The 23,107-nt window shown below is 50.1% G+C and overlaps 2 protein-coding genes across 10 annotated transcripts in view; one reads left to right on the top strand and one right to left on the bottom strand.

Moving 5' to 3' along the window:
• Positions 1–16,256, bottom strand: LOC117067899 (neuferricin). 6 transcript variants are annotated; one of them, XM_033185052.1, is made up of 4 exons: positions 16,115–16,256; positions 9,471–9,611; positions 2,798–2,984; positions 1–809 (listed from the first exon to the last, which is right to left on the bottom strand). In XM_033185052.1, exons 2-4 carry the CDS (start codon positions 9,523–9,525, stop codon positions 593–595), a joined length of 459 nt encoding a protein of 152 aa, XP_033040943.1. In that variant the 5' UTR covers positions 9,526–9,611; positions 16,115–16,256; the 3' UTR covers positions 1–592. The 6 variants fall into 6 exon arrangements, with proteins under 6 accessions (XP_033040943.1, XP_033040940.1, XP_033040945.1 ...); XM_033185049.1 differs by having other exon boundaries at positions 15,436–16,237; XM_033185054.1 differs by lacking the exon at positions 16,115–16,256 and adding an exon at positions 15,926–15,943.
• A 129-nt stretch (positions 16,257–16,385) lies between these two features.
• ZZEF1 (zinc finger ZZ-type and EF-hand domain containing 1) overlaps positions 16,386–23,107 on the top strand; it is a 142,441-nt gene continuing 135,719 nt past the window's right edge. For 3 of the 4 annotated variants that reach the window (XM_033185045.1, XM_033185047.1, XM_033185048.1), the window contains exon 1: positions 16,386–16,886. In XM_033185045.1, coding sequence (XP_033040936.1) covers positions 16,533–16,886 — 354 coding nt within the window. In that variant the 5' untranslated portion in view covers positions 16,386–16,532. The remainder of the gene's footprint in view (positions 16,887–23,107) is intronic. The other variant, XM_033185046.1, reaches the window with a different exon arrangement.

The raw sequence follows: 23,107 nt of genomic DNA on the forward strand, positions 1-23,107 counted from the left end.
AGTTTGCAGCCCTGCCCACACTTTAATGTCGTGCTAACCAGTTACCTTGTAAGAGCTGGGAAACCACCTTTTGCTCAAAATGCAGACTTCTGCCTTTGAAAACACACCACACCTGATTTTAAGGGCTTAAAGGAGAGAAAATGTCGTTGCTTTAAATTGTTGCCTTGTTCAGAGACATCTGGATTTGCCGTATCCACACAAGCAAAAGCTTTTCCAAGTCCAGAATCAACCCATGTTCATTTGTTATTGCCTCTTACTGCGTTGGCCCAGCTGTCATCAACCCAGCAGGCTTTTGGTTGTAAATTCAAGTGGAAATGGAGTCGGTCATATGTGCGCCCACTGGTATCTGAGGGCTCTGAGGAAGATGGCCAGTAGGTCAAGGAGAATAGTGGTGAAACGCTGACCAGTACTGGGCAGGTGGCCGGCTGTCCCTCAGGCACCACAACATGAGCCACATTTGCAGAATATAGCCAGAGTCCTTCCAGACCCTCCTGATTTGCGCCAGGGGGCATCCCAGGGCACACAGGTGTCAAGGGCCTACTCAGGTTCTCGGCAGAGCTCTCTGTGTGTTATCCACAGAAAAGGCTACAGCTTAGAGTGGGAAGGAGCATGTGATGGCTAGAGGTGGGCAGCCTGTGTACTCCGCCAAGTGTGGGTGGTCCAGGTCCCCACGATTTCTGTGTGGTGGGTTGTCCGGCATCTGGTCAGTAGGGGGGCCAGTGGTTCTCACACACACGCAGCGGGGCTCCTTAGCACCTGGCGTATACAGCTTCCTGGGGACACCAATCCAGTCTCTGCTCACGCCTCCACTGAGGACAGACAGAAAGAGGACTTCTTAAGTGTGAGAACTCATGAGTCTCTGGGAAGGGGAGAGCAGGAAGCAGTGAGCCAGGCCTTAGGAAAAGCACAAGCCTACCGGAGTGTTTACAAGACAGCAGGCTACAGCGCTCAGCCCCTGAGCCTTCATGCTCCCCCCAAACTTCCTCCAGCTTACCCTGCAGGGCCACCACCACCGTCCCCAAGCCAAGGGCACAGTCCATGGTTCCTTTCACTGTGCTCCCCAGCCCCTGCCCTGCCCCTGCTTAGGAGGCAGCACCACGTTCCTGCACTGGTGGCAACAGCTGTGAAAGGGCTCCCCTGCTGGCCTGTGAGTTTCTCAGAAGCAGTGTCTGGGCGTGACCGTCCTCTTCCTTCCCCCGCTACGACCCCGCGCAGGCCAGGGTCTTCACCTTCTTCTCTGGGGCACTTGGATGGGGGTGGGCAACTGGCCACTGGCCCTTGGTCACCTGGGTTGGCCTTCTCTGGGAAGCCCTTGGCCTAGGGTGTGGCTGCAAGCTGTCCTGTCCCCCACAGGTCCAGTCCTTGAGGGCACCAGGCTTCAGACATGGAGGATTCAGCTCTGGCCCAACATAACCTGAGCAACCTCCTATCTTGGGCAGAGGGACCTAGGCCATCTCAGGGTACCGGGTTCAGTCTCTGATGGACTCACAGGCCTTGTAAAAAAGAAACTGAGGTTCTTGGAACTGATGCCTCAGACAGTTTCCGGTGCCTCCTGTCAGAGAAACTGCCACCCAGTGAGAAAACATCCTACTTCTAGCTTACCACAAATAAGGCTGTCACCCAAATGCCTCCCTCTTCCACCCAGCCTCCATCCCATCACTGGTGATCCTTACTCCACACCTCGTCCCTGCCTTCAGTGCTTGTTCCTCTCAGTCTAATGGGAGATGCACACCAGTGAACAGAAAACAACAAACTGAGCTGAGGCACAGGGATAGGGCCCCTCAGTTCACGAGGGCGGCCCCGGAAGGGTTTTGTGGGGAAGGCAGATCCTGAATTACTCAGTCATGAAAGCAAGAAGAGGTTCAGCAGACAGAGGGGAGGGCTATGGGGAGGGAAGAGGAGGCGCGTCCCAAGGGAGCAAAGTCAAGCATCTGAACGCATGCAGGCCTCCTGGAGTCTCCTCCGGAGGAGCGGGGCCCTCTGAGGCCACCTGCATTCAGACCTGTGCCACAGGAAGGCCCACGCCTATCTTCGCTTCTCTCCATCAAGTGAGCAGGCCAGGTTCTCACAGCCCCTTTCTTGAGATGATGACACTGGAGGAGCTGCCTCTTCAAAGCTAGTGGCCGGGAAGGGAGGAGCTTTCCTTTCTACTACTGTTGCCCGTGCTCCCTCATTTAAGGCTGAGAACTCCGAATGTGCAGTGGTTTGTTTGTTTGTTATTGTTTTTTTGTTATGTTGCCCAGGCTGGACTCCAACTCCTGAGCTCAAGAGACCTGACTGCCTCAGTCTCCCAAGTAGCCAGGACCACAGGTGTGCTACCACGCCCGGCTCACCTTGTTTTTAAGACAGCAGTTGAAGCCATCACTGCATGTGCCCTCCCCACCTCCTCATCCCTCTCTCCTATAGACAGGCATGATTTGTGCTGTCAAACAGGAAACCAACGCCAGTGGATGGCTGAACGGGCCAAAGAAAGCAAGAAATCCTGTTTGTGCCTTCTTACTCCCGGGCTGAGGTTGTGTCAGCAGGGTCTTTGGAGAATTGGGGAAAAATAAAAAGATGCCCAGGCCTCAAGTCCAAGTCTCAACCCATCCAGTTGAGTGGAGTGAGGTCTGACCATCCATTACTTGGCAGTTCCCCAGAAGATCTAATATGCAGCCAAAGTTGAGAATGGTTATCAGTATTTTGAAAAAGCAGGGGTTAACAATCAATTCCCTGAAGTCACTGAATACCGCAGGCAGGATGGCCTAGGAGCTGGATTTGGGACAGGCAGAAAGGAGCAGAAGGGGAGCCTGCTTACCTCTTCTGGGAGCACCAGAGCCGGCTGCCCCTGGCTGAGCTCCACTCTGCGTTGCACGGCGGGAATGTCTGCTTCTCTTGCAGTTCTAGTTTGTTTGCCTCCAAGCCTCTGGTGATCATGGCTCCTACCTGGGTCAGTGCTGGGGTAGGCAGCCCATCCTCTCCGTAGAAGCGTCCTATCACCCTCCCTGTGATGACAGGAAGGTAGACATGAGTGAGAGTGAGGGTGAGAGTGAATAGATACTTAACTACTGAGGCAGCTGTGGGAAGGCACAAGTTCCCAGGGTTTCTGACTTCAGTACTGCTGGTGTGCGTTTATTAAGAACTTCTATTGCAGGGACTCCTGGTGCCTTGCATACCAACCTCTCAACATCCTAGAAAACCCCACATAACTGCATCCCTGTTGCAGCTATAGAGTCCTTTATTACAGAAACTATCAAATCTTTCTCACTTCCAGACAATGCTTCCCTGAGGGCAGAACCATGTGTGATTCATTTCTCGATGCTTCAGTGTGCTTAGAGCACACAGTGGGTATTCAACTAATGTTTGATGAATGAATGGCTTATTGGCTAACATGTTTATTATAATAGAGACGGGGTCTCACTCTGTTGACCAGGCTAGTCTTGAACTCCTGGGCCCAAGTAATCCTCCCACCTCAGCCTCTCAAAGTGCTGGGATTAAGGCATGAGCCACCATGCCCAGGCAGGCTAATATTTTTGCAGCTCCATTTTCTCCAACATCAAATTATTTTGCTTTATACAGATCATTTATTGAACTCAATGTCTGACAGTATACTAGCACTTTATTTTATATATATCTATGTGTATTTACCTATGTGTATATGTGTGTATATATGTGTATATATATGTGTATGTGTGTGTGTGTATATATATATGTATATCTATGTGTATTTACCTACGTGTATATATGTGTGTGTATATATGTGTATGTGTGTGTGTGTGTGTGTATATATATATATGTTATTTTTTTTTGAGACGGAGTTTCGTTCTTGTTGCCCAGGCTGGAGCGCAGTGGCGCGCTCTCGGCTCACCACAACCTCCGCCTCCCGGGTTCAAGCGATTCTCCTGCCTCAGCCTCCCGAGTAGCTGGGATTACAGGCATGCGCCACCACGCCCAGCTAATTTTTTGTATTTTTAGTAGAGACGGGTTTCTCCATGTTGGCCAGGCTGGTCTTGAACTCCCGACCTCAGGTGATCCGCCTGCCTAGGCCTCCCAAAGTGCTGGGATGACAGGCGTGAACCACTGCTCCTGGCCACCAATATTTTTTTACTCCTCCCAACAAACCTATGAGAGAAATATTTGTTCCCTTATTTGTAGGAGAGACTGGCAAGCTACATAACTTGGGGCAGTCTACAAAGCTAGTGAATTAATCTGGCTCTAAGCCCATGCTCTCCCCTCCATTGCTCTCTTTCGGCTGTGTCCCTCAGGGGATGTAAGTGAGTAAAAACTGGTGTTCCTTTAAAATGCCTATGCGAATGTTTCCTTCGCGATGAGTCTGGCTCTATTGCTCAGGCTGGAGTGTAGAGCTATTCACAGGCTATTCACAGGCATGGACATGGCTCATTATACCTTGAACTTCTGGGCTCAAGCAATCCTCCCACCTCAGCTTCTTGAGTAGATGGGGGTGCAGGTGGGAGCCACACTGTGCCCGGCTTTAAAGTGCCTGTCAGAATTTGTAAAAGTCTAAGCTATGGCAGCAGCCGGCAAGTGGTCCACCAGCCTACGGGCTAGAAGGAAAAACAGGTCAGTTCTCTCAGGGCAGGGTCCTAACGTAGCCCAGTCCTGAGGTACAAATGGCCTTCAGAGGCAGCACCTGCCACAAGGCAAGAGAGGCAGAAAGGAAGCACTTGAGGGAGGTGCAACCAAGGAGGGAGCAACCCCTAAGAACTAGCTTTTACCTTTGATTCTAGTGGCGCATATGTTCAGCGCATCTGAGACTCAGCTCATCAAGTCCAAAGCCCTCCCTGACTTTCCCAAATCCATGTTGCCTCTAGGCTGTGACCCGGACTAGGAGCCTGACTCCTCCTCCTCTACATCCACATCATGCTCCCTTGCTGTCGGATCCATCAGAAAACCTTGTCAGTCCTACCTCTGAACAGATCCTGATTCTGTTGACTCCTTTCCATTCCAACTGCCATCACCCTCCTCCAAAGCACGGACCGTAGCACTGGCCTCCTAACTGCCCTCTGTGCCCCAGCTCACCACCGCCATCACCCTCCTCCAAAGCACGGACCGTAGCACTGGCCTCCTAACTGCCCTCTGTGCCCCAGCTCACCACCGCCATCACCCTCCTCCAAAGCACGGACCGTAGCACTGGCCTCCTAACTGCCCTCTGTGCCTCAGCTCGTGCCCTCCTAGAGCCCTCTGTCCATAAAACAACTAGGGGATCTTTTCAAAACATGAATCATACCGTGGCACTCCGACGCCTGAGTAAAACCTTTCAATGGCTTCCTAAAGCAGACAGACAAAAATGCAAATTTCTTATCAAGGCCTCTAAGGCCCTGTAACCATTTAACTGATTTGCTTCTTCAGCCGCTTACAAGCTACATCCCCCCTCGTTCACTGGGGGCTCCAGCACACGGGCTTCCTTTCTGTGTCTTGGCTGTGCTTCCCCACTCCCCACCTTTGGCACTGCTCTTCCCTGACCCGGGACACTCTCCTCAGGTCTTGGTGTGGCTGCCTCCCACTCACCTGCCCAGTCTCAGCTTAACAGTCCTTTTCTCCAAGAAGCCAGCCCTGAGCACCTGCTCTAAAGGAGCCAGAATTCCCGCACGTGTTGCATCACAGTCTGGCGCATGGTCCTATCTGGAGTTGTTCAATCTATTTACTTGCTTCTGATACCTCTCTCTACTAGTGAGGCCCAGTGCTCAGAACAGCTAGCGCCGGGTGCAGTGGCTCACATCTGGAATCCCAGCACTTTGGGAGGCCGAGCCGGGCAGATCACTTGGGGTCAGAAGTTTGAGACCAACCTGGCCAACATGGTGAAACCCCGTCTCTACGAAAAATAGGAGGCCGGGCGCGGTGGCTCAAGCCTGTAATCCCAGCACTTTGGGAGGCCGAGACGGGCGAATCACGAGGTCAGGAGATCGAGACCATCCTGGCTAACATGGTGAAACCCCGTCTCTACTAAAAAAATACAAAAAAAAAAAATTAGCCAGGCGAGATGGCGGGCGCCTGTAGTCCCAGCTACTCGGGAGGCTGAGGCGAGAGAGTGGCGTCAACCCGGGAGGCGGAGCTTGCAGTGAGCTGAGATCCGGCCACTGCACTCCAGCCTGGGCGACAGAGCGAGACTCCGTCTCAACAACAACAAAAAAAAAAAAAAAAAAAAAGAAAAAAAAATTTGCCGGGTGTGGTGGCGCATACCTATAATCCCAGTTACCCGGGAGGCTGAGGCATGAGAATTGCTTGAACCCTGGAGTGGGAGGCTGCAGTGAGCCAAGATCGCACCACTGCACTCCAGTCTGGATGACAGAGCAAAACTCAATCTCAAAAAATATACAAATAAATAAATAAAACAGCTTAGCATAGAGCATTCCTTTTAAATACTTATTAGATGAATGAAGAAAGGAATCAGGGCCCGAATCACAGGCCTGCAGTCTATGAGTTGGCCTGGCACAGAACTTCCCACTGTGGGGTTTGGGGTGTCTGTGTTATATGGTGACAAGCCTGTCTTGGTTGAGTTTCTGACATGAGACCCAAAGAAAGGACAGTAGTAGCAGAGGCAACAGGAGGAGTTCTAGAAGCTGTGTCATGAGAATGGTGATCACCAGTGGCTGCGTCTCCAAGCCAATCCTGTATCCACAGCATAACCAAGGCCATCTAGGCCGGGCGCGGTGGCTCAAGCCTGTAATCCCAGCACTTTGGGAGGCCAAGGTGGGCGGATCATGAGGTCAGGAGATCGAGACCATCCTGGCTAACACAGTGAAACCTCGTCTCTACTAAAAATACAAAAACTAGCCGGGCACGGTGGCGGATGCCTGTAGTCCCAGCTACTCGGGAGGCTGAGGCAGGAGAATGGCGTAAATCCGGGAGGCGGAGCTTGCAGTGAGCTGAGATCCGGCCACTGCACTCCAGCCCGGGCTACAGAGCGAGACTCCGCCTCAAAAAAAAAAAAAAAAAAAACCAAGGCCATCTTGTTTTCCCTTGAGGCCTGGCCATGTTGGCTGCCAAGATGGCTTCCTGGCTGTCCTCACTTCAGTATGTACCCTTACAATAAACCTTCATCCACTGATGTATCCTCAGGGTTACTGGTAACCTGAAAGAGCCTAACATGGCCCCTATCCTACAGAATGAGCTAACAGGGGCAGGAACTGGACTCAATTCATCCCTGGTCCCCCTGAGATCTAAACTTTAACTAATGAATAGTAGGTATTCAATAAGATCCTGACATCAACTAAATTCCTTCTGAGGCATTTCCCACCACATGCCCCACCCCATCCTCAACACATTTTACATCATTCAGACAAGAACAGTTCACTTGCCACACCAAACACATCCAGAACACTTCTAGTGTGCTCCCAAATCTTAGTATGAAGTATTTGGCCTGGCATTCTTTGCCCATTTACAGGACTCTGGTTTTTTTTGTTTTTTTTTTTGAGACAAGGTCTCACTCCGTCACCCAGGGTGGAATGCAGTGACGTGATCTTGGCTTATTGCAACCTCTGCCTTCCAGGTTCAAGTGATTCTCATGCTTCAGCCTCCAGAGTAGCTGGGATTACAGGCATGTGCCACCACACCCTGCTAATTTTTTGTATTTTTAGTAGAGACATGGTTTTGCCATGTTGGTCAGGCTGGTCTTGAACTCCTGACCTCAACTGATCCAACCACCTCGGCCTCCCAAAGTGCTGGGATTACAGGCATGACCTACCAGTCTGGACTTCATTCTTATTCTTTTTCTTCTTTTTTTTTTTTTTGAGACGGAGTCTCATTCAGCCACCCAGGCTGGAGTGCAGTGGTGCAATCCTGGCTCACTGCAACCTCCGTCTTCCGGGTTCAAGCAATTCTCCCATCTCAGCCTCCTGAGTAGCTGGGGTTACAGGCACCCGCCACCACGCCTGGCTAATTTTTGTATTTTAGTAGAGATGGGGTTTCACCACATTGGCCAAGCTGGTCTTGAACTCCTGACCTCAGGTGATCTGCCCGCCTCTGACTCCCAAAGTGTTAGGATTACAGGCGTGAGCCACCGCTTCTGGCTCTCATTCTTTTCTATTGGGTTTTCTTTTCTTTATTAACCCAGTAATGTTTCAACCTTGGTTTGGCAACTTCACTGGGAAAGGGAAGAAGCCAGCCCTCTGAAGCGCAGGTGAGTAGACGTCAGTGCTTTCAATGGTAGACAGGGTTGTGGTCTCAAAACTGATCTTGGGCAGACTGGGAAAATGAAGGAAGGCGTGCTGCAGAGGCCCACAATGGACAGACACAAACTTTAGATATTATGAAAAAGCCTTGACTGATTGGATGTGGCGGGAGCCGAGGTGTTAATAAAAATGCCAGGGTTCTCAGAAAAGGTAATTCAAGCAGTGATGACAGAAGCAGAAATTCAGAGGCATTAAGGAAAGAATTCTTCCAAGTTAGGCCTGTTTCGATGGTAGAGTGACGCTGGTGTTCCTCAGGAAGCCAGTCGTGTCCAAGTAGGACTCGTGAGGGGCGGGGGCTGCAGACACATGGGAGAAAGGGCTACAACCATCCCACGTGTCCATGTCCGTACTTGTGAAGCAATCTAGTGTTTAGTGTCTTTCATTGAGGCTGGAGTGCAGTGGTGCGATCTTGGCTCACTGCAACCTCCGCCTCCTGGGTTCAAGCGATTCTCCTGCCTCAGCCTCCTCCTGAGTAGCTGGGACTACAGGTGTGTGCCACCACACCCGGGTAATTTTTTTATTTTTTAGTAGAGACAGGGTTTCACCATGTTGGCCAGGATGGTCTTGAACTCCTGACCTCAAGTGATCCACCCGCCCTGGCCTTCCAAAGTGCTGGGATTACAGGCGCGAGCCACTGCGCCTGGCCTAGTGTTCAGAGTCTTTAACACTGCTTCAGAACACAGTTTGGTGTCTTTTCGTTTGAGAAGCAAGTCCCTCACGCAGCACCAGTAAGTAGCAAGTGCAGTACCCTACACAGTGGACTGATTAGCATCACACAGTGGATTGATTAGCATCACACAGTGGATTGATTAGCATCACACAGTGGACTGATTAGCATCACACAGTGGATTGATTACCCCCGGGAGACAGCTCACTCAGGAGGTCTGTCTCCTCCTAGAAGACCAAATCAAAGGGGATTTGCTGAAACAGAAATGTAGGCTCCAAGCCTTTCTGGCCGTCTGCTGAAGCCAGGTGCATGGAGCACAGTGAGACAGGGAAGCCGTCCTTCTGGAGCTGGTAGTTCAAGGACGGTGCCAGCAGTCACTGGCTGTGGTGAAACTGAGGCCAAAGCAAACAGCTTAGTAATCCTCTCCCAAGACTAAGAGGGGCGGAAGCAGGTGCCCATCCATCTCCTTCTGGGCGTCTCATCCCTATTCTAACAACCAGAATTTGAAGCAAAACAAATCCATGGCTGTTTTTCCGATTTTAACCTAGAGCCCAATCCCTACAAAATCTCAGCCCCCTAAAAAACACTGCAGACAATCAAATGAAATGTATGACCTGTGGACGACTACTTACCAACACATACATAATTCTTCTCATAAAATGAAAGCCAATTTTGAAGTGTCAGCATCTCAGAAGATGACAAATCAGATATATCATCCACAAGGCCTGCTTCAGAATAGTCTCCGGTCACAAATGCTCTGGATGCATCTCGGCCTGAAAGAGGGAAGTTTCCATCAGATCCAGTTGTAAATGACTGACACTATCCCCACTCAAGAATCTATTTTCTTTCTTTTCTTTTTTTTTTTTCTGAGACAGTCTCACTCTGTTGCTCAGGCGTGCAGTGGCATGATCTCAGCCCACTGCAACTTCCACTTTCCGGGTTCAAGTGATTCTCCTGCCTCAGCCTCCAGAGTAGCTGGGATTACAGGCGCCCGCCACTATGCCTGGCTACTTTTTATGTGTTTTTAGTAGAGATGGGGTTTCACCATGGTGGCCAGGCTGGTTCTGACCTCAGGTGATCCGCCCACCTCAGCCCCCCAAAGTGCTGGGATTACAGGTGTGAGCCACCGCACCCGAAAAGAATCTGTTTTCTGAGAAACGTCTCTTGACAAGCCCCACTCCTCGTCCCCAGGGAAATGGGGTCCCCACCACCTCCTCCGTGACAGATGCTCCTAGACCTTGGACACACGTCTCTTTGGCATCGATCACATTCTTTCATTTACCTTGGGCAATATTTAACACAGCTGACCGCTTCCCTTGGCCTGGTTTTCCTCCTACTTCTCCAGTTCCTCATTGTCTACCAGCCTTAGGGGTCCATTACCATCCACACCGTCGCACTTGACAATCTTATCCATCCCTGTGGTTTCAAAGCCCATGTGCAGGCAAAGATAGCCACATCTGTATCTTCAGCTCAGATGTCTGCCAAGGCTCACACCTGTATATCCAACACCACTTAGATGTCTCACAGACATCACAAGATCAAACACTGGCTGGGCATGGTGGCTCATGCTCATAATCCCAGCTCCTCAAGAAGCCGAATAAGGAGGACTGTTTGAGCCCAGGGGTTTGAGCTATGGCCATGCCACTGCACTCCAGCTTGTGGGTGACAGGGTGAGACCCCATCTCTCTTAAAAAAAAAAAAAAAAGGTCCACATTGAACTCATGATTATCAGCACCCTCACAGCTAGGAAACCTGTATCTACTGCAGTACTGCCTGTCTCAGTAAATGCCAAACAGTTGCTCAATCCAGGAATGCAGTTCTTTTTGTGTGTGCGTGTGACACAGAATTTCACTCTTGTCGCCCAGGCTGGAGTGCAAAGGCACAATCTTGGCTCACTGCAACCTCCGCCTCACGGGTTTAAGCGATTTGCCTGCCTCAGCCTCCCGAGTAGCTGGTACTACAGGCACATGCCAACATACCTGGCTATTTTCTGTATTTTTAGTACAGATGGGGTTTCATCATGTGGGTCAGGCTGGTGTGGAACTCCTGACCTCAGGTGATCTGCCTGCCTTGGCCTCCCAAAGTGCCGGGATTACAGGTGTGAGCCACCGCACCGAGCCTGGGGAATGCAGTTTTTTTTTTTTTGAGACTGAGTCTCGTTCTATCGCCCAGGCTGGACTGCAATGGTGCAATCACAGCTCAGTGCAACCTTCACCTCCTGGGTTCAAGCCAGTCTCCTGCCTCAGCCTCCCAAGTAGCTGGGACTACAGGTGCCCGCCACTACAAACAACTAATTTTTGTATTTTTAGCAGAGAGGGGGTTCGCCACATTGGCCAGGCTGGTCTTGAACTCCTGACCTGAGGTAATGTTCCCACCTTGCCCTCCCAAAGTGCTGGCATTAGAGGCACGAGCCACTGTGCCCAGCCTGCAGTTCCTAACATGGGCTTCATCTGTCACATCCCGTCTCCAAGTCCTGTTATTTTCTTCCTAAGTAGTGTTCTTGTGTCAGTCTACCTGTCTCCACCCACATCTAAGCAAGCCCAGGCTGCCATCCTCTCTCACCTGAACTACTATGGTAAACCCCGAGGGAGACCTCCCCACATTCATTCTTGCCCCACTAATCTGCTCTTCACACCACACTCAAATGATATTTTAAACATAAACTGATCATATCATTGTCCTGCCAAAGAATCCTCAGGGGCTTCCCTCTGCTCTATGAGAATGTCCAGATTCCTGCACCAGCTGCCACCAACGATGCCTCGCCACGTTCCTTTTTTTTTGGAGACAGAGTTTTGCTCTTGTTACCCAGAATGGAATGCAATGGTACAATCTCGGCTCACTGCAACCTCTGCCTCCCGGGTTCAAGGGATTCTCCTGTCTCCTGAGTAGCTGGGATGACAGGCATGTGCCACCATGCCCGGCTAATTTTTTTTTTTTGAGACAGAGTCTCGCTCTGTTGTCCAGGCTGGAGCACAGTAGCGCGATCTCGGCTCACTGCAAGCACCGCCTCCCAGGTTCACACCATTCTCCTGCCTCAGCCTCCTGAGTAGCTGGGACTACAGGCGTCCACCACCATGCCCGACTAATTTTTTTGTATTTTTAGTAGAAACGGGGTTTCACCATGTTAGCCAGGATGGTCTCGATCTCCTGACCCTGTGATCCGCCCACCTCGGTCTCCCAATTCTGTATTTTTAGTAGAGACAGGGTTTCTCCAGGTTGGTCAGGCTGGTTTCGAACTCCCGACCTCAGGTGATCCGCCCACCTCGGCCTCCCAAAGTGCTGGGATTACAGGCGTGAGCCACCGCACCCGGCCACTGCCACCTTCTTTAATGTTCACTTTGCTCCCTTCCTGTCTCCTCCTCTTCGAATCGGTTACAGCTTCTGGTAACACCAGTACTTTTCCTTTTAACACTTTTCACAAAAACAATACATTAATTGTGTAATATCTATTTAATGTCTGTCTTTTCTACTAGTAAGTTTTATCAGGTAAGAACACACCAAACTCATCTACTACGGATTCCCCAGTGTCTGGTACAGCGCCTGATCTTTAGTAAATTCCCAGTAAGTATCAAATTAATGAAATACATTTTTTTTTTTTTAGGTAAGAGTGTCACTCTGTCACCCAGGCTGGAGTGCAGAAATGCTCACTGCAACATCTGCCTCCGTGGTTCAAGCGAGTCTCCTGCCTCCGCCTCCCAAGGAGCTGAGACTAGAGGCACACACCACTGTGCCCAGCTCACACAAACATTTGTACATGAATGTTCATAGCAGCATTATTTATAACAGGCAAAAAGGTAGAAAGAAACCAAAAATCCATCAACTGATAAAATGTGGTATACCTATATTATTAGAATTATAATATCTATAGAATATTATTCAGTCATAAAGGAATAAAGTACTGCTACATGCTGATACACCATGGATGAACCCTGAAAACATTATGCTAAGTGAAAGAAACCAGACTCAAAAAGCCACATGTATGACTCCATGAAATGCCCAGAATAGGCCAATCGACAGAAAAAAAAAGTAGACAGTGGTTGGCAAAGGAAGGAATGAGGAATGACTGCTAATAGATAAGAAGTTTCTTTCTGGGGTGATGAAAATGTTCTAGAATTAGTGGTGACATTTTTACAAGTTTCTGGTTATATTAAAAAAAAAAAAAAAAAACACTGGGCTGGGCACGGTGCCTCATGCCTGTAATCCCAGCACTTTGGGAGGCCAAGGCGGGCAGATCACGAGGTCAGGAGATCGACACCAACCTAGCTAACACGGTGAAACCCCGTCTCTACTAAAAATACAAAAAATTAGCCAGGTGTGGTGGCGGCGCCTGTAGTCCCAGCTACTCGGGAGGCTGAGGCAGGAGAATGGCATGAACCTGGGAGGTGGAGCTTGCAGTGAGCCGAGATCGCACCCCTGCACTCCAGCCTGGGTGACAGAGTGAGACTCCGTCTCAAACAAACAAACAAACAGCACTGAATTTTGGCTAACACCTGTAATCCCAGCACTGTGGGAGACCGAGGCAGGTGGATCACTTGAGGCCAGGATTTCCAGTCCAGCCTGGCCAACATGGCGAAACCCCATCTCTACTAAAAATACAAAAATTAGCCAGACGTGGTGGCGCACACTGTAATCCCAGCTCCTCGGGAGGGTGGGGGCACAAGAACATTGAATCCAGGAGGCGGAGGCTGCAGTGAGCCAAGATGGCACCACCGCACTCCAACCTGGGCTACAGAACCAGTTTGTCTCAAACAAACAAACAAAAAGGCTGGGTGCAGGGGCTTACATCTGTAATCCCAGCACTTTGGGAGGCTGAGGCGGGTGGAGCACTTGAGCTCCAGAGTTCAAGACCAGCCTGGTCAACATGGTGACAACCCATCTGTACAAAAAATACAAAAATTAGCTGGGCATGGTGGTGCACACCTATGGTCCCAGCTCCTTGGCAGGCTGAAGTGGGAGGATCGCTTGAGCTTGGGAGGCGGAGGTTGCAGTGAGCCGAGATCACACCACTGCGCTCCAGCCTGGGTGACAACAGCGAGACTCCATCTCAAAAAAAAAAAAAGGAAAAAGAAAAAGCACTCCAGAAATCGAAGGTTTTATGCCCACACTTGTGCAAACATCCAACGACATCTCCAACAGCACGGGATAGGGCAGCGCAACGAAAACTGCCTCCACTTTGATTCCAGTCCCAGCTCTGCTTCCAACTCACTGTGTAGCCCTAAGTCCCTTCCCCTGCTGGACTATCTCAGCGGCTTTGTGAGACCAACTGGACTTCATGCCTTTCCTGTCAACCCTTGCATTTCTGAAGTACTCCCTAGACAGAGGGACGTGGCTTGGATTTTAAGTGCTAGAGGCAGCTTCCCAACTCCCCTAAGATAATGACAAGTGGAAAAGGCTTCTTTAATATCAGCCTAGTAGCTGATCTTAGGCCTGCCCTGCACTTTTTTCTTTTTTTTTTCTTTTTTTTTGAGATGGAGTCTCGTTGTCACCCAGGCTGGAGTGCAGTGGCCGGATCTCAGCTCACGCAAGCTCCGCCTCCCGGGTTTACGCCATTCTCCTGCCTCAGCCTCCCGAGTAGCTGGGACTACAGGCGCCTGCCACGTCGCCCGGCTAGTTTTTGTATTTTTAGTGGAGACGGGGTTTCACCGTGTTAGCCAGGATGGTCTCGATCTCCTGACCTCGTGATCCGCCCGTCTCTGCCTCCCAAAGTGCTGGGATTACAGACTTGAGCCACCGCGCCCGGCCTGCACTTTTTTTTCTTTTTAAATTTTGGAGGTCAGTCTCGCTGGCTGGCAAGGCAACATCTGTAAAAAAGCACTAGGGTGGTGGTCCAAGTCCATGTTGTCAGTACTCAGGTGTGAGGGTTTTAGGCAAATCACATCCTTTAATCCCCTCAGCTGTAAAACAGGGACACCAACATAAACTTAATTTGACAAACGTTCCTTGAGGCCTAACATATGTACAGCTTTGTTCTACATATGAAGGACTGTAAAGGTGACTGGACCCCTTTTCTGTGCCGTAACCTCGTAATCTTTTCTAAGGAAAGCAAACAGGTGCATCTGTACTAGAAGCAGGAATGACTCAGACCAAATGTACTATATGACGGCCATAAAGGAAAAAAGTATTGATGCATGCTCATAAACCAGAGATGAACCTTGAAAACACTCCGCTAAGGGGTGGGGGGGCAGACAGATTATCTCGGACCCGGGCATAATGAAGAGATGGTTGGAATTAGTAAGGAAATTGTGAGGGTAGGGGCGGGGCGGGATCTCATTTATCTGTGCCCTGAGAGCCCCCACAGAAGTCTGGTACACAGCCCGTATCCTCGGCTTCCGACGGTGGGTAATGGTTACCGAGAGAGAAGACATGTTTCTCCAATATAAGTCATGCAGGGCGGTGGTGAATGCCAGAGCTGGCCCACAGTACCGCCAGAGCCAGAGAGCCCAGAAGGATGGTGCAGCTCGGAACCGCCCGTCGCGCGGGTTTGATGGATGTGGGGTGGGGGGTGCGGGCGAAATAGATGAATAATGAACAAACCACGCGCACGTGGCTACCGGCTCGCGCCAGGGGAGGGGAAGGCGTGAGCAGCCTCGCTGATACCTGCGAAGCCGCTATAGTGGGACCCAGGCTCGTAGTGCCTCCGGCCGGCAGAGACATCGTAGACGCGGCCGAGCAACGCCAAGTACAGGCCCGGGTCCCCTGGGCGGCCGCGATAGCGAGACAGCTCCTCCGGTATGAAAAGGCGAAAGCCAGCGCGGGGACCCCACCAGCCCATAAGCCGTGCTGCCAGCACCGCTGCTGCGGCTACAGCCAGGCCCAACAGAAGCCCACGGCCTCCGAGACTCAGCATCGATACGGCTGCACGCGGACCGCACTTCCCAAGTTGCCGCCTCTGTCTACAGCCAAGATGGCGGAGACGCCGAGCGTGACGTCATTGGCGCGCGCGCTCTCGCTGTCTTTGCTCATGCGCGCGCTCCCTCTCAGCTCGCTCTGTCTATATTCCTGGCTCTGGCGAAAAGCTCGCTGTCTGACTGCGACTTTTTCCTTGTACTTTTTTTGTTTTTGGAGACGGAGTTTTAGCTCTTGTTACCCAGGCTGGAGTGCAGACGCGCAATCTCGGCTCACTGCAACCTCCGCCTCCCGGGTTCAAGCGATTCTCCTGCCTCAGCCTCCCGAGTAGCTGGGACTACAGGCACGCGCCACCACGCCCGGCTAATATTTTGTATTTAGTAGAGACAGGGGTTCACCACGTTGGTCAGGCTGGTCTCGAACTCCTGACCTCAGATGATCCACCCGTGTCGGCCTCCCAAAGTGCTGGGATTACAGGTGTGAGCCAACGGCGCCTGGCTCTTCTCGTACTGCTTGGCTTGCAGGTTGTCAGCCCCAACAAAGATGGCGGCAGCAGAGGCTGCGGAATGACGTAGATGTTGGCACAGACTCGTCCTCTGGGAAATCAAGGTTGCACTCTTTGAGGCGGTGCTCCCCCCCAGCTGTCGTGAGTTGGTAGAGGCCTGCTACCTACGTGACGGCGCCTTTGCGACAGCAGTCGTCGCTTGACGGCCAGGAAGCCGGAAGCCGCAGCCGCCGCCGCCGTCGTCTCCTCCCCGTCCCCGCCCGCCGGCTGCTGTCGGAGGTTGACAGGTCGAGGAGGGGAGGCGGCGGCGGCTGCAGAGCCGGGCGCCCAAGACGGAGACCTCATGGGGAACGCTCCGAGTCACAGCAGTGAAGACGAAGCGGCAGCTGCCGGGGGCGAGGGCTGGGGCCCACACCAGGACTGGGCCGCGGTCTCGGGCACGACCCCCGGCCCGGGCCTCGTGGCTCCAGCGCTACCGCCAGCCGCGGCGCTGCTGGAGCCGGCCAGGCTCCGAGAGGCTGCCGCTGCGTTGCTGCCCACACCCCCCTGCGAGTCGCTGGTGTCGAGGCATCGCGGCGCGTTGTTTCGCTGGCTGGAAGAGCGGCTGGGCCGCGGCGAAGAGTCCGTCACTCTGGAGCAGTTCCGGGAGCTGCTGGAGGCTCGCGGCGCCGGCTGCTCTAGCGAGCAGTTCGAGGAGGTCAGGGCCGGCGGGCGACTGCGGGGGTGGGGCGGAGCGGTCGCCCCCAGGGGACTGAAGGAAGAGGTGGGCATTTGCTTTGGAGAGGCCAGGCGGGGACCCATATGAGGTGTTTCCAGCTTTTCACCAGGCGTTTGCTTGTCTCTCTCTATCCTATGTGAGAGGTCTGGAAAGCCTGCATTATTAGGCCGTCCTTGCTCTGAAGGGCTGGACAAGCCCAGATGTCTCTGTATGTTGTAATGCAGACCTTTGTGCAGTTGATGGACGCTACTCTCTGGAGACCTTTTATCAGGTTCTAGAACAGTTTGGAGAGAAAAGAGATGATAGGAGGAGTGGCGCTGAAAACCATTTTTTATATTGTCCTGTCCACGTTTTTACACAGCCCCTTCGGAATTCAGTGTGGGCGCCGAATGAGTGTGGAAAGACAGTAGTAACATGCTGGAAAGGCTCACATTCTGAAACCTATCCTCCTGACGCAAAAACTAGCTTTCCCAGAATACACATTGGTTTGTAGACCCTTAAAGAACTATATGTTAGACTGATTTAAACCTTCATAGGATCTGAAACTGATAGGCAAGTCCCAGGTTTCCTACGTCATTTCACAATTACAAGTGAATACTTGCAATTATGTGGTTCTTCATATAATCACCAAGATCATGTCTGCTAAATCATTAAGAGCAAATTGATTTGGCAACAAAATATTTTCCTTGGAAGGCATCTTGGGAGTTACCTACTGGGTACTTCACTTCGAGTTAAGAAGACTGATCCAGGGTTACCCAGTGAATCATTAGTAAAACTGAGACTATCACCTGGATCTCTTGCTTTTTTTTTTTCTTTCTTTCTGTCTTTCAATTTTTATTTTAAATTCAGGCGTACATGTGCAGGATTTGGATTTGCAGATTTGTTACATAGGTAAACTTGTGCCATGATGGTTTACTCCACAGATCATCCCATCACCCAAGTATTAAGTCCAGCATCCATTAGCTATTCTTCCTGATGCTCTCTCTCCCCCGACTCCCACCCTATTTTTTTGTTTTTAATGTCTCACTACCTCCTTCCTGGGATCCTATTTCTTTTAACTCCACGGTATGACAAAAAAGGTACTTAATTTGTGAAAATGAGTCAGCCAACCATGTCGAATCTTCAGTGGCCACAAAGGGTGAGTACATAAAGCAGTAAACCAGCAGGTATTGGTAATGCCTTTAAACGATTCTGTTTACTTTAAAATCAGAGGCTTTAAAAAATTTTTTTTTTTTTCTGAAACGGAGTCTTGCTCTGCTGCCCAGGCTGGAGTGCAGTGGCCGGTTCTCAGCTCACTGCAAGCTCCGCCTCCCGGGTTTACGCCATTCTCCTGCCTCAGCCTCCCGAGTAGCTGGGACTACAGGCGCCCGCCACCGCGCCCGGCTAGTTTTTTCTATTTTTTAGTAGAGATGGAGTTTCACCATATTAGCCAGGATGGTCTCGATCTCCTGACCTCGTGATCCGCCCGTCTCGGCCTCCCAAAGTGCTGGGATTACAGGCTTGAGCCACCGCGCCCGGCCGGCTTTTAAAATATTTTAAGAATGTCTTCCTGTACAGGGCCAGAATTCAGATAATGTAGTTTGTGTGTTTCTTATGAAAAAAGTGCCTTTAAGGCATCCCAGCCCTTAAAAGTAATAGTCGTGGCCGGGTGTGGTGGCTCACGCCTGTCATCCCAGCACTTTGGGAGGCTGAGGCGGGAGGATCATCTGAGGTCAGGAATTCGAGACCAGCCTGGCCAACATGGTGAAACCCCATCTCTACTAAAAATACAAAAATTACGGCCGGGCGCGGTGGCTCAAGCCTGTAATCCCAGCACTTTGGGAGGCCGAGACAGGCGGATCACGAGGTCAGGAGATCGAGACCATCCTGGCTAACACTGTGAAACCCCGTCTCTACTAAAAATACAAAAAACTAGCCGGGCGAGGTGGCGGCGCCTGTAATCCCAGCTACTCGGGAGGCTGAGGCAGGAGAATGGCGTAAACCCGGGAGGCGGAGCTTGCAGTGAGCTGAGATCTGGCCACTGCACTCCAGCCTGGGTGACAGAGCGAGACTCCGTCTCAAAAAAAAAAAAAAAAATACAAAAATTAGCTGGGCCTGGTGGTGGGTGCCTGTAATCCCAGCTACTTGGGAGGCTGAGGTGGGAGAATCGCTTGAACCCAGGAGGGGGAGGTTGCAGTGAGCCAAGATCGCACCACTGCACTCTAGCCTGGTCCACAGAGCGAGACTCTGTCTCAAAAAAAAAAAAAAAGTAAGTTAGTGAAAGATCTCCTTTTTTTTTTTTTTTTTTTCAAGAATACATGTAGCACCTTCCCTCTAGTATCTATCTGTATTATGAGAATATGAAGTGGTAGTGGAAAGAACCATACAGAACTGTTCAAGGAGTTGGCACTTTACAGATTTGTGCAAAGGCAAATGGAGAGAAACACCGTTTACATTCTGAGATGAGATCTGACAGAAATAGAACTTTGTGTAGAGTTCATAAGGTCAAGGTGTGGTTCAGAAATCACTGAGGGGTTGTGGCATTATTGTTCACTGAGCAAATGTTTATTGGGTGTATATTGAGTGCCACTCACTTGGATGACAGTGGACAAAGCAGATACTTGCTCTTAAAGAGTATGTAGTGTGGTGGAAGAGACAGGTATTAACCCAGTAATTGTAAGATATGGTGAATGTTAACCAAGGGAAGGTATAAGGAATAAGTAGCAAGTGTATTTGACCTCACCTACGGCTCAAGCAAGAATTACCTGAGAAGGTAACATTTCAGCCCACAGGTGAATGTTGAAAGCAGACAGTGTTACAGGAGATAGTAACAGCGTTTCAGGCAGAGGAAATTGTATCCACAAAAGTCCAAAGTCCAGAGAATCTGGAAGAAGTCTGCTATGGTGTATTAGGGATAGACAAATCTTTTTCAAGGGACAGAAAACCTAATGCACCAGTGGTTTAAACAAAGAAGCTGCTTTCTTATGAAAATGTTCAGGTTGGCAGTCCAGGGTTGATGTGGCAGTTTTATCATCATCAGGGACATGGCTTCATCCATCTTGTGCTGTCATCCTCCCCAGACATCTTCCACTTAGTAATTCTGTTGACTCCTTCTCCTGTCATTTCCCACATTCCAACAAGCAAGAAAGGGAAAAGGGAAGGAGAGAGCCATGCTCACTCTCTTACGGGCAGTTTACATCCCATAGGCCAAAATTCAGTCACATGGCTGCATTCAGCTGTAGGAGAGGCTGGGATTCTTTTTCCATGGCCATATATTCAGCTAAGACTCAAGACTTAATTACTGAGGAAGGGGAGAGAAACTATTGAGTTATATTTGGCAGTCTTTGATTCCCATAGCTAGGTCATACAATTCTGTGAGTGAGGCTTAGCCAAGGTTTAAAAACCTGATCGTGATAATCTCACAGTGGCTGCTACCCTCTCCCGATAATCTCACGATGGCTGCTCTGTCTGTAAGGACTAGTAAATTAGGACTAGCCAAACGATATAGGAATTAGCCATGCATTTGAGTCTGTGCTTTAAAAATGTCTATCCTTAGACTTGAGTAAGTGTATACCTTTGTGTATACTTACACAGTTAATTCTGTGTTGTTAATCTACATCTAAGCTTTTGAGAGTATATTGCTATATTTTACTACAAGATGAAGGGCTTGTGAAATAATAAAATGTCATTATAGTAGCAACTAAAATGACAAGTTGTTTCCGTCATTCATTTTTATAAGAGCTAACATGGTAGAACAATTGCCATGGCTGTGCCTGGTTTATTATAATGCTGAGAGTTTCCAAGTGTTCCATGTTTCTTCTTTGGCTTCCCAGCTTACACTGCCATTCGTGTCCACGCAGCTGTCTTGCTTTCACATTCCTGTGACCTCAGTTACTTGAGGAGGTGTTCTTTAAAGACGTTCTTGGAGTTAGACCATGGACCAAAGTCTGAAGCCTTATCATTTTATAGTACAACACACCTTTTCTTGTGGTAGGTGTGATCCAGGGAGAAAGGACTCTTTAGTTTGTTCACAGGAGCAATATTTAATTGACTGCCATGTAGAGGGGAAATAGAATTAAAATTAAGTTCTTATTTCACATCAGAGGTTATAGATTAGATATTTATACCCTTAGAGTATGATTCTAGAAAATCTAGGGCAGAAAAGCATGCTGAGCACAGGGTGACAACAGATGACCCTAAAGTGAAATTTCATATGAATAGGTCCTGTTTTACTAATTTGCCACAGAGTTTTGGTGCCTGCTTTGTGAAATCCATGGGGTGGTAAGCTGTAAGGGAAGGGCCTTTTTGATTCATCTCTGTTCATTGTCTTAGCACAGTCCTGGGTGGCTGCCAATGCCCAGGTGCTTTGGGAGACTGTGGAAGTTGTAGTCCACACACACTCAAACCTCATATTTTATATTCAGTCTGTAACCTTTTAATAATAAAATATTTCTTGACATTGAAGGAAACAGTTAAATATGGTTTTTGTGAAAACTTTAAAAGGTTCTTAGGCACTTTTGGGTTTACAGGAAGTTTGTAGAAAAGCCCTATGCCCATCTTCGTATTATTATGTGAAAAGTATTAGTCAACTTATTTAGAATGGCTTCGAGCCCAGGAACTCTGCCCGTAGGAATATGCAGATGCGATTATCTGCCCTTTTAAGACTATAGACTGTAAGAGCTGTGTGTGTGCACCATAAAGCAACAGCAGGCTGCCAGCTTTTCTTGCCCTCAGCCGGGAGCCCTTGGCTGTCCACTACCTGAGGGACCAAATATGTATTTGTCTGAATTGGTTGAAGCCCATACATCAGCCTAACTCCCTTACCTAATTTCCCTTTCCCACCTGCACCAGCCCTGTGCTAGCTAGTGGGATACCTGCTTTGTCCCTAACTCCCTTACCTAATTTATCTTCCCCCTGCACGAGCCCTGTGCTGGCTAGTGGGATGCCTGCTTTGTCCTATGTACGGACCTTGCTATCAGTTCTTGAAGATTCCCCACCTTGGCACTGTCACCTGGTCAGCACCATGTCTTCTGTGGCTTGATTCAGATAGTGTCTCCTTAATGGTGTTTTTAGCCCTACACCTGAGGCTCCTGTTACCTGTTCTGTACAGATCCTTTGGCACTTAGAGCATACTGTCTGGCCTTGTGCAGCTAGGCTGTGAGGCCGCCAGCCACCTGCCTGCACTACCATTGTACACAGGATGTCTTTGGTAAGGGATGGCTGGCTGTGGATGGTGATAAGGCAGTACAGGAAAGATTCTTGGTGAGTGGAGATGATGATGATGATGATGATGTTGAAGATGATGATGATTTTGAGACGGAGTCTCTGTCGCCCAGGCTGGAGTGCAGTGGCGCAATCTTGGCTCACTGCAAGCTCCACCTTCCAGGTTCACGCCATTCTCCTGCCTCAGCCTCCTGAGTAGCTGGGACTACGGGTGCCCACCGCCATGTCCAGCTAATTTTTCATATTTTTTAGTAGAAACGGGGTTTCACCATGTTAGCCAGGATGGTCTCGATCTCCTGACCTTGTGATCTGCCCGCCTCAGCCTCCCAAAGTGCTGGGATTACAGGCGTGAGCCATTGCGCCTGGCCGAATGGAGATTATTTTTGCTTACTTCGGCTTTGCGTGCTTTGCTGTGGGAGAGTTGATGGTATTGGTTTCTTTGGAGAAATTCATGACCTAGGAGAGCTTTGGAGGAAAGGCCACACAGCTCTTTTGTCTCTCCCTATTTCCAGAATACCACCTCACCATGGTCCTGCCTTGCTTTAGAAACTTCAGTGGCTCCCCATTGCCTTCAAATCACTTCTGAATAGTGGAGCAGGCTTTACACTCTTACACCTTCTACCCTTGTCTCCCAGTGCCCTTTTTTTTTTTTTGAGACGGAGTCTTGCTGTGTCGCCCAGGTTGGAGTGCAGTGGCGCGATCTCGGCTCACTGCAAACTCCGCCTCCCAGGTTCACGCCATTCTCCAGGCTCAGCCTCCGAGTAGCTGGGACTACAGGCGCCCGCCACCTCGCCCGGCTAGTTTTTTTTGTATTTTTAGTAGTGACGGGGTTTCACCATGTTAGCCAGGATGGTCTTGATCTCCTGACCTCGTGATCCACCCGCCTCGGCCTCCCAAAGTGCTGGGATTACAGGCTTGAGCCACCGCGCCCGGCCCTCCCAGTGCTCTTTAAGCAGCCACTTCATTATCCCGTTTCCCATGTGTGTGGGAATTTTGTC

Source organism: Trachypithecus francoisi, unplaced genomic scaffold, assembly GCF_009764315.1.
Source record: "Trachypithecus francoisi isolate TF-2019V2 unplaced genomic scaffold, Tfra_2.0 Lachesis_group20, whole genome shotgun sequence".
NCBI lineage: Eukaryota > Metazoa > Chordata > Mammalia > Primates > Cercopithecidae > Trachypithecus > Trachypithecus francoisi.

Coding starts and splice junctions, on each gene's coding strand:
- LOC117067899 (XM_033185049.1), bottom strand. CDS start 15,685: ATGCTGAGTCTCGGAGGCCGTGGGCTTCTGTTGGGCCTGGCTGTAGCC. Junction 9,612..15,435: donor CCACTATAGCGGCTTCGCAG/GTATCAGCGAGG, acceptor TCCCTCTTTCAG/GCCGAGATGCATCCAGAGCA. Junction 810..2,797: donor CTCTGGTGCTCCCAGAAGAG/GTAAGCAGGCTC, acceptor GTCTGTCCTCAG/TGGAGGCGTGAGCAGAGACT.